The sequence below is a fragment of the Borostomias antarcticus genome (assembly GCF_949987555.1).
Source record: "Borostomias antarcticus genome assembly, contig: scaffold_274, whole genome shotgun sequence".
Classification (NCBI taxonomy): domain Eukaryota; kingdom Metazoa; phylum Chordata; class Actinopteri; order Stomiiformes; family Stomiidae; genus Borostomias; species Borostomias antarcticus.
Genome location: NW_028175536.1, coordinates 37,293 through 48,471, shown reverse-complemented (window position 1 = coordinate 48,471; position 11,179 = coordinate 37,293). Strand labels below are relative to the sequence as shown.

Genomic DNA, 11,179 nt, shown 5'->3' with positions numbered 1-11,179 from the left:
ACAATTAAATATAAAAAAAAACACATTAAGTTGCTGTAGGCAGACAAGAATATTTCTAGCAATGTTTCCATGTATGAGTCACAACAAAATAAACTACCTGCAACCCCATGTGGTAGTCAAGGTTGTAAAATAATGTCCATTGTGTGTGAGAGAGAGAGAGAAAGAGAGAGTGTGTGTGTGAGAGAGAGAGAGTGTGTGTGTGAGAGAGAGAGAGAGTGTGTGTGTGTGTGTGTGTGTGTGTGTGTGTGAGAGAGAGAGAGAGAGAGTGTGTATGTGTGTGTGTGTGATGCTTTGTTCCAATATATCTATAGATGAAACTTGACAGCTTGGTCTAAACTATAAAACCTGGCTCCCACCGCCCTCTAGTGGTGCCTGCAAACGGCTCTGCAGCCTGGAAACCTGTAACTAAAGACAGGTGCTCCACCATCACTGGCTCTGGACCAGATGCTTCTCTGGATCATTTTTATATTTTTATGTTTTATGTATTTTCCATGATCTACTGTTTAAGAGAGTAGAAATTAGGTTTTGTATTACCAATATCCAGTTATAAAACATGCCATCAAGACCAATATCCTGTTAAGAAAAATGTCAGTAGTTATTTAGGCTAAGTGTACCATTATATAGTTGATTATAAAACTTCAATCAAAGAATTGTAAAATCCTATAAATGTATTGCACTGTAATAAAACTACAACTCCCACGGTCCACTCCGCCACCTCCACTACATCACCCATTCCAATTGGATCTCATCATTCTATCCACCAATGGTGTTCGAGTATACTGGCCCCTCCCGCCCTCGAGTCCTGTCGAGATCCCAACTGTCACAAATAGCTGTCATCAGAGCTCGAGCCAGGCCGGTTAACGGTATTACCGGTTTTATTCACAAAACAGCTCTTTTAAACACCATAACCGGTTTTTAGAGATGGGTTCCGGTGAGAGTTCGACCAGGAAAGTGTCTTTCGGTGTTGATGAAGAGGAGAGAGTCCGGATTCTGCGTGGAGTGAAGGTAGCAGACATGACCGTTAGTTAGCCAGCTAGCCCAGCCCATTGGCCCCAACGGTAGCCCATGCTAAGCTAGTGGGTCGTGATGTACTATAGTACCACAGTGTAACGTTACTTATATTCTAAGACATAGGCTAACGTACGTCTATATTTCGCTTTGATTAACAGTTTATTTCAGTCATGTTATTAAGGCTGATCTGAGACCGCAGAACAGATGATGGGGATGCGGGATGATGCTGCCAGGGACCACAGACCTGAATACATGTGTCTGTGTGTGCCGCCGGGCACCTCAGCCGGGCGGGGTCACCCTGAATGAACCGGGCGAGCCGGAGAACATGGCCGGCGTGGTCATGACATTTGAGTCCTAAAATCCAGTCCAGGTCTGAGGTGGTGAGAACAAGCTGTCATCGCCAACGCCTAGTTAATCTTGTGTTTGGTCTTAATACAGTATATAACAAGCTATAGACGGTCCTAGCTAGCTATCTTAGACAGTCCTAGCTAGCTGGCTTCATAAGAAGCGTGTCTGAGTCACATACATGGCCCTGGCCAGCTTGTGTCAGCAGGCAACCCAGACAGGCTTGACTTCTCTCACCCCAAGGTCCCACTGAGCAAAGACACGCCTAAAAGACGTCTTTTAGATGTCTTTTTTGTCTTTTTCGGACGTCCAAAGACATCCAATTAGGAGCCAGAATGAATGTTTTTTTTTAACGTTCAGATATTGGACCCGTTCTGCACGTCCACAGACGTCTTAGAGGGGTCCAAGCCAGACGTGTGAATATTGAGGGGTCCAGCAGACGAACACACGGGGTTCAGGACCGACGGACGTTATTAAGACATGATCTGAACGTCTCCCTGACGTTGCGTGTTTGCTGGGGTTAACAGTGTGCCTGCGTGGGACGTGACCATCCTCACACGATCATTAACAGGTCCAACTTGAATCACGTCTATTCATTCCAGCATGCCCCCAGAATCATAATCATCTGTGGGCTAACTTGCTAAACAGCTGCCAATCTTGACCGCGATGCCAGGCGATAATATGGTCTGGGCACGCTTGGTGTAACTATTAAGGCTAGATAACTAGTTATAAACACCTGCGCCTGCTGTCTGCCAGGGGGCATGGATGCTTGTCTAGGTGATGTAATGGCATAGTTACTGTAGCTGTCAAAGACTGTTCTCTTAGACCGATAAGTCTCTCACAAATTAATGGCAATCATTGTGCCGTATAGAAAGAGACCTTATTGAGGACTATGTCACTGAACCATATGTATCTAATTTAAAGAGGACAAAGGTCCATTTGTGCCCAACTAAGAGCAGGTGTCTCTCTGGACTAAGAGCAGGTGTCTTCCCTCTGGACTAAGAGCAGGTGTCTCTCTGGACTAAGAGCAGGTGTCTTCCCTCTGGACTAAGAGCAGGTGTCTCTCTGGACTAAGAGCAGGTGTCTTCCCTCTGGACTAAGAGCAGGTGTCTCTCTGGACTAAGAGCAGGTGTCTCCCCTCTGGACTAAGAGCAGGTGTCTCTCTGGACTAAGAGCAGGTGTCTCTCTGGACTAAGCAGGTGTCTCTCTGGACTAAGAGCAGGTGTCTCTCTGGACTAAGAGCAGGTGTCTCTCTGGACTAAGAGCAGGTGTCTCTCTGGACTAAGAGCAGGTGTCTCTCTGGACTAAGCAGGTGTCTCTCTGGACTAAGAGCAGGTGTCTCTCTGGACTAAGCAGGTGTCTCTCTGGACTAAGAGCAGGTGTCTCTCTGGACTAAGCAGGTGTCTCTCTGGACTAAGAGCAGGTGTCTCTCTGGACTAAGAGCAGGTGTCTCTCTGGACTAGAGCAGGTGTCTCTCTGGACTAAGAGCAGGTGTCTTACCTCTGGACTAAGAGCAGGTGTCTCTCTGGACTAAGAGCAGGTGTCTCTCTGGACTAAGAGCAGGTGTCTCACCTCTGGACTAAGAGCAGGTGTCTCACCTCTGGACTAAGAGCAGGTGTCTCTCTGGACTAAGAGCAGGTGTCTCTCTGGACTAAGAGCAGGTGTCTCTCTGGACTAAGAGCAGGTGTCTCTCTGGACTAAGAGCAGGTGTCTCTCTGGACTAAGAGCAGGTGTCTCTCTGGACTAAGAGCAGGTGTCTCTCTGGACTAAGAGCAGGTGTCTCTCTGGACTAAGAGCAGGTGTCTCTCTGGACTAAGAGCAGGTGTCTCTCTCTGGACTAGAGCAGGTGTCTCTCTCTGGACTAAGAGCAGGTGTCTCTCTGGACTAAGAGCAGGTGTCCCTCTGGACTAAGAGCAGGTGTCTCTCTAGACTAAGAGCAGGTGTCTCTCTGGACTAAGAGCAAGTGTCTCTCTGGACTAAGAGCAGGTGTCTCTCTGGACTAGAGCAGGTGTCTCTCTGGACTAAGAGCAGGTGTCTCTCTGGACTAAGAGCAAGTGTCTCTCTGGACTAAGAGCAGGTGTCTCTCTGGACTAGAGCAGGTGTCTCTCTGGACTAAGAGCAAGTGTCTTACCTCTGGCAGTTGATGTGTGTAGATATAAAGGTCTTATCTCTGGTAGTTGAGGTGTGTAGATATAAAGGTCTTATCTCTCAGATGAGGTGGGTAGATATAAAGGTATTATCTCTGGCAGTTGATGTGTGTAGATATAAAGGTCTTATCTCTCAGATGAGGTGGGTGGATATAAAGGTCTTATCTCTCAGATGAGGTGGGTAGATATAAAGGTCTTATCTCTCAGATGAGGTGTGTAGATATAAAGGTCTTATCTCTGGTAGATGAGGTGGGTAGATATAAAGGTCTTATCTCTGGTAGATGAGGTGTGTAGATATAAAGGTCTTATCTCTCAGATGAGGTGGGTAGATATAAAGGTCTTATCTCTGGTAGATGAGGTGTGTAGATATAAAGGTCTTATCTCTGGTAGATGAGGTGGGTGGATATAAAGGTCTTATCTCTGGTAGATGAGGTGTGTAGATATAAAGGTCTTATCTCTGGTAGATGAGGTGTGTAGATATAAAGGTCTTATCTCTCAGATGAGGTGGGTAGATATAAAGGTCTTATCTCTGGTAGATGAGGTGGGTAGATATAAAGGTCTTATCTCTCAGATGAGGTGTGTAGATATAAAGGTCTTATCTCTGGTAGATGAGGTGGGTAGATATAAAGGTCTTATCTCTGGTAGATGAGGTGGGTAGATATAAAGGTCTTATATCTCAGATGAGGTGTGTAGATATAAAGGTCTTATCTCTGGTAGATGAGGTGTGTAGATATAAAGGTCTTATCTCTGGTAGATGAGGTGTGTAGATATAAAGGTCTTATCTCTGGTAGATGAGGTGGGTAGATATAAAGGTCTTATCTCAGATGAGGTGTGTAGATATAAAGGTCTTATCTCTCAGATGAGGTGTGTAGATATAAAGGTCTTATCTCTCAGATGAGGTGTGTAGATATAAAGGTCTTATCTCTCAGATGAGGTGGGTAGATATAAAGGTCTTATCTCTCAGATGAGGTGGGTAGATATAAAGGTCTTATCTCTCAGATGAGGTGGGTAGATATAAAGGTCTTATCTCTGGTAGATGAGGTGTGTAGATATAAAGGTCTTATCTCTCAGATGAGGTGTGTAGATATAAAGGTCTTATCTCTGGTAGATGAGGTGGGTAGATATAAAGGTCTTATCTCTCAGATGAGGTGGGTAGATATAAAGGTCTTATCTCTGGTAGATGAGGTGGGTAGATATAAAGGTCTTATCTCTCAGATGAGGTGTGTAGATATAAAGGTCTTATCTCTGGTAGATGAGGTGTGTAGATATAAAGGTCTTATCTCTGGTAGATGAGGTGTGTAGATATAAAGGTCTTATCTCTGGTAGATGAGGTGGGTAGATATAAAGGTCTTATCTCAGATGAGGTGTGTAGATATAAAGGTCTTATCTCTGGTAGATGAGGTGTGTAGATATAAAGGTCTTATCTCTGGTAGTTGAGGTGTGTAGATATAAAGGTCTTATCTCTCAGATGAGGTGGGTAGATATAAAGGTCTTATCTCTGGTAGATGAGGTGGGTAGATATAAAGGTCTTATCTCTCAGATGAGGTGGGTAGATATAAAGGTCTTATCTCTCAGATGAGGTGGGTAGATATAAAGGTCTTATCTCTCAGATGAGGTGTGTAGATATAAAGGTCTTATCTCTCAGATGAGGTGTGTAGATATAAAGGTCTTATCTCTCAGATGAGGTGTGTAGATATAAAGGTCTTATCTCTCAGATGAGGTGTGTAGATATAAAGGTCTTATCTCTGGTAGATGAGGTGGGTAGATATAAAGGTCTTATCTCTCAGATGAGGTGTGTAGATATAAAGGTCTTATCTCTCAGATGAGGTGTGTAGATATAAAGGTCTTATCTCTCAGATGAGGTGTGTAGATATAAAGGTCTTATCTCTCAGATGAGGTGGGTAGATATAAAGGTCTTATCTCTGGTAGATGAGGTGGGTAGATATAAAGGTCTTATCTCTCAGATGAGGTGTGTAGATATAAAGGTCTTATCTCTCAGATGAGGTGTGTAGATATACAGGTCTTATCTCTGGTAGATGAGGTGTGTAGATATAAAGGTCTTATCTCTGGTAGATGAGGTGGGTAGATATAAAGGTCTTATCTCTCAGATGAGGTGGGTAGATATAAAGGTCTTATCTCTCAGATGAGGTGTGTAGATATAAAGGTCTTATCTCTGGTAGATGAGGTGGGTAGATATAAAGGTCTTATCTCTCAGATGAGGTGGGTAGATATAAAGGTCTTATCTCTGGTAGATGAGGTGGGTAGATATAAAGGTCTTATCTCTCAGATGAGGAGGGTAGATATAAAGGTCTTATCTCTCAGATGAGGTGGGCAGATATAAAGGTCTTATCTCTCAGATGAGGTGTGTAGATATAAAGGTCTTATCTCTCAGATGAGGTGTGTAGATATAAAGGTCTTATCTCTCAGATGAGGTGGGTAGATATAAAGGTCTTATCTCTCAGATGAGGTGTGTAGATATAAAGGTCTTATCTCTGGTAGATGAGGTGTGTAGATATAAAGGTCTTATCTCTGGTAGATGAGGTGTGTAGATATAAAGGTCTTATCTCTGGTAGATGAGGTGTGTATATATAAAGGTCTTATCTCTGGTAGATGAGGTGGGTAGATATAAAGGTCTTATCTCTGGTAGATGAGGTGGGTAGATATAAAGGTCTTATCTCTGGTAGATGAGGTGGGTAGATATAAAGGTCTTATCTCTCAGATGAGGTGTGTAGATATAAAGGTCTTATCTCTCAGATGAGGTGGGTAGATATAAAGGTCTTATCTCTCAGATGAGGTGGGTAGATATAAAGGTCTTATCTCTCAGATGAGGTGGGTAGATATAAAGGTCTTATCTCTCAGATGAGGTGGGTAGATATAAAGGTCTTATCTCTCAGATGAGGTGTGTAGATATAAAGGTCTTATCTCTCAGATGAGGTGGGTAGATATAAAGGTCTTATCTCTCAGATGAGGTGGGTGGATATAAAGGTCTTATCTCTGGTAGATGAGGTGGGTAGATATAAAGGTCTTATCTCTCAGATGAGGTGGGTAGATATAAAGGTCTTATCTCTCAGATGAGGTGTGTAGATATAAAGGTCTTATATCTGGTAGATGAGGTGGGTAGATATAAAGGTCTTATCTCTGGTAGATGAGGTGTGTAGATATAAAGGTCTTATCTCTGGTAGATGAGGTGGGTAGATATAAAGGTCTTATCTCTCAGATGAGGTGGGTAGATATAAAGGTCTTATCTCTCAGATGAGGTGGGTAGATATAAAGGTCTTATCTCTCAGATGAGGTGTGTAGATATAAAGGTCTTATCTCTGGTAGATGAGGTGGGTAGATATAAAGGTCTTATCTCTCAGATGAGGTGTGTAGATATAAAGGTCTTATCTCTCAGATGAGGTGTGTAGATATAAAGGTATTATCTCTGGTAGATGAGGTGTGTAGATATAAAGGTCTTATCTCTGGTAGATGAGGTGGGTAGATATAAAGGTCTTATCTCTCAGATGAGGTGTGTAGATATAAAGGTCTTATCTCTGGTAGATGAGGTGTGTAGATATAAAGGTCTTATCTCTCAGATGAGGTGGGTAGATATAAATGTCTTATCTCTCAGATGAGGTGTGTAGATATAAAGGTCTTATCTCTGGTAGATGAGGTGGGTAGATATAAAGGTCTTATCTCTGGTAGATGAGGTGGGTAGATATAAAGGTCTTATCTCTCAGATGAGGTGGGTAGATATAAAGGTCTTATCTCTCAGATGAGGTGGGTAGATATAAAGGTCTTATCTCTGGTAGATGAGGTGGGTAGATATAAAGGTCTTATCTCTCAGATGAGGTGTGTAGATATAAAGGTCTTATCTCTCAGATGAGGTGGGTAGATATAAAGGTCTTATCTCTCAGATGAGGTGGGTAGATATAAAGGTCTTATCTCTCAGATGAGGTGTGTAGATATAAAGGTCTTATCTCTGGTAGATGAGGTGAGTAGATATAAAGGTCTTATCTCAGATGAGGTGGGTAGATATAAAGGTCTTATCTCTGGTAGATGAGGTGTGTAGATATAAAGGTCTTATCTCTCAGATGAGGTGGGTAGATATAAAGGTCTTATCTCTGGTAGATGAGGTGTGTAGATATAAAGGTCTTATCTCTGGTAGATGAGGTGTGTAGATATAAAGGTCTTATCTCTGGTAGATGAGGTGGGTAGATATAAAGGTCTTATCTCTCAGATGAGGTGGGTAGATATAAAGGTCTTATCTCTCAGATGAGGTGGGTAGATATAAAGGTCTTATCTCAGATGAGGTGGGTAGATATAAAGGTCTTATCTCAGATGAGGTGGGTAGATATAAAGGTCTTATCTCTCAGATGAGGTGGGTAGATATAAAGGTCTTATCTCTGGTAGATGAGGTAGGTAGATATAAAGGTCTTATCTCTCAGATGATGTGTGTAGATATAAAGGTCTTATCTCTGGAAGTTGATTTGTGTTCATATAAAGCCATTCTTGACGAACAGCGCTTGTGTGTTTTATGTGATCTGGGAGTTGTGGAGGATGAGTTTTATTTTGTATTTCATTGTCCACTGTATGGCAGTCTAAGAAGCGTTTTATTCTGAAAAAGTACAAGCTAAGAATCCTGATTTGTTTTGGCTTTCTGAATGTAATCGGCTAAGCTGGCTGTTCAATGAAGACGTCTTTGTATTGAGTAAATTCCTTGAGAAGGCATGGCTACTACGATGGAGAGTAAGCTCTCTTTATCCCCCCCCCACTCCCCCCCCCCACTTCCCCCATTTCCCATGTTCAGCTGTCAGAGGACGTCCTCCAGAGGATGAGGGGCGTGGCCAACCAAGCTCCCGAGCCTAAAACACAGGCCCCCCCCAGCCCCCAGAAAGACCCGGGTATGGACACACTCCTGCTCACATCCGTCTCTCTCTCTCTGTCACTCTGTATACCTCTCTCTCTCTCTCTCTCTGTCACTCTGTATACCTCTCTCTCTCTCTCTGTCACTGTATACCTCTCTCTCTCTCTGTCACTCTGTATACCTCTCTCTCTCTCTTTCACTCCGTATACCTCTCTCTCTCTTTCACTATGTCACTCCGTATACCTCTCTCTCTCTTTCACTATGTCACTCTGTATACCTCTCTCTCTCTCTCTCTCTGTCACTCTGTATACCTCTCTCTCTCTCTCTCTCTCTCTTTCACTCTGTATACCTCTCTCTCTCTTTCACTCTGTATACCTCTCTCTCTCTCTCTCTCTTTCACTCTGTATACCTCTCTCTCTCTCTTTCACTCTGCATACCTCTCTCTCTCTCTCTCTCTCTCTCTTTCACTCTGTATACCTCTCTCTCTCTCTCTCTCTCTCTCTTTCACTCTGTATACCTCTCTCTCTTTCACTCTGTATACCTCTCTCTCTCTCTCTCTGTCACTCTGTATACCTCTCTCTCTCTCTCTCTCTCTCTCTGTCACTCTGTATACCTCTCTCTCTCTGTCACTCTGTATACCTCTCTCTCTCGCTCTGTCACTCTGCATTCCTCTCTGTCTGTCTGTCTGTCTGTCTGTCACTAAACGCTAAGCTACAGGTAGTATCCCAACACAACATAACAACACAACACTGCCTATCCCACAAAGACTAGGCATCTACAGTAGTTGTAGTAATTTGGCTAAAGAGTCCATTGTTAGCAGACAGGATTCAGGTGAATCCGGAGTGGCTATCCTGTTGGTGATGGAGACAGGAGGAGTTGAGATGTGGTCCTCTGTCAAAACATCAGCCTGATATCTATTCTAACTAGGGCTGCACAATTAATCGTGAATTAATCGAAATCGCGATTATGACCTCCGCGATTAACTAATCGCAAAAGGCCGCAATTAATGTGATTAATAATTTAGCTTTGAATTGAGTGTGCTAGGACTACACGGACGAATCACAGGCGCTTATGCTGTCTGACATGCGTTCTCGCTCAGTGCGCTGTGCGCAGCAATTTCAGTGCCCGCAGCCGTGAGTAGTGAAGAAATTAGCGAAAACTAGGTCAGTGAGTTATTAGCAAGAAAGGGATCAATGTCCGTGATTTGCGAGCATTTTGGTTATTATATATTAATATTATATATTAATCGCAATTATTAATCGCAATTAGCATTTTGAAGCAAATAATCGCAATTATTATCTTCTGTCATAATCGTGCAGCCCTAATTCTAACTCCTATTGGACAGTCTGCTAATAGCTGGTTTAATGATGCTGCCTGTCATTGCTGTGCTGGTACCAACCCCCCTCCCCCTCTCTGTTGACCCCCTGGAAGGCCCCCCTCCCCCCCCCCAGCCCCAGACACCCCCACCGCCACCCAGCCCCCAGACCCCCCCCGCCAGCTCCACAGAGGACCTGAAGAAGCGGTGAGTCTGTCATTGGCTGGCTTCTGGCTTCTGATTGGGCGAATGAGAGGTGAAATGCCGCTTGATAGGCTGAAGGTGTTTTTGTATATTGTGAATATCATGTATTGTCTGTGAATAATATACATTTGTCGTCTGTATATCGTCTGTATTGCTTGAATTGCTTAAATTCCCTGTGTTAAAGGGTTCAGAAGTTCTGAATGGGTTAAAGGGGTAGTTCAGAATTTTGGACATAGAGCCTTATTTTACGACTTACCTGTTATGTTGTTGACTGATGGAGAACATTTTCAGCTGATTCCATGCCGTCTCTTGATCCGAAAAATTCTGAACTACCCCTTTAATATACTTGGCCAATAGATCTGATTCTGATAGGTGCTGTAATTTCAAGAGAGCAAGTATGAAAAGCTATAATCCGTGTGTGTGTGTGTGCATGCCCTTGTGCGTGTGTGTGCATGCGTGTCTGTGCGTGTGTATGCGTTCGTGTGTGTGCGTGGGTGTGTGTGTGTATGCGTTCCCGTGTGTGTGTGTGTGTGTGTGTGTGTGTGTGTGTGTGTATGCGTTCCCGTGTGTGTGTGTGTGTGTGCGTGGGTGTGTTTGTGTGTGTGTGTGTGTGTGTGTATGCGTTCCTGTGTGTGTATGCGTTCCCGTGGGTGTGTGTGTGTATGCGTTCCTGTGTGTGTATGCGTTCCCGTGGGTGTGTGTGTGTATGCGTTCCTGTGTGTGTATGCGTTCCCGTGGGTGTGTGTGTGTATGCGTTCCCGTGGGTGTGTGTGTGTATGCGTTCCTGTGTGTGTATGCGTTCCCGTGGGTGTGTGTGTGTATGCGTTCCTGTGTGTGTGTGTGTGCGTGGGTGTGTGTGTGTATGCGTTCCCGTGTGTGTGTGTGTGTGTGTGTCCTGCAGGTCCGAGTGGCAGCAGTCTCTGGTCCAGGAGGAGCTGGGCAAGGTGGCGAGGAGGGAGAGAGAGGCGGTCAGGATGGAGATGAGCAGAGCTCTGCACCGAGAGAGACTCACCACACGACAGCAGAGCGACAGGGCTGACATACTGGTAGGACTACACTAATACTACACTCTCACTGTCTGTCTGGTAGGACTACACTAATACTACACTCTCACTGTCTGTCTGGTAGGACTACACTAATACTACACTCTCACTGTCTGTCTGGTAGGACTACACTAATACTGCACTCTCACTGTCTGTCTGGTAGGACTACACTAATACTACACTCTCACTGTCTGTCTGGTAGGACTACACTAATACTACACTCTCACTGTCTGTCTGGTAGGACTACACTAATACTACACTCTCACTG

The 11,179-nt window shown here is 44.0% G+C and overlaps 1 protein-coding gene across 1 annotated transcript; it reads left to right on the top strand.

Annotated features, from left to right (window-relative positions):
* Window positions 1-847: 847 nt before the first annotated feature.
* Window positions 848-10,929, top strand: LOC311329493 (MICOS complex subunit mic25a-like; the record flags this gene model as incomplete). Its single annotated transcript, XM_084463333.1, has 4 exons — window positions 848-1,005; window positions 8,293-8,386; window positions 9,781-9,871; window positions 10,770-10,929. The coding sequence occupies exons 1-4, from the start codon at window positions 922-924 to the stop codon at window positions 10,927-10,929; spliced, it is 429 nt and encodes a 142-aa protein (XP_084319459.1). The 5' UTR covers window positions 848-921.
* Window positions 10,930-11,179: the final 250 nt, after the last annotated feature.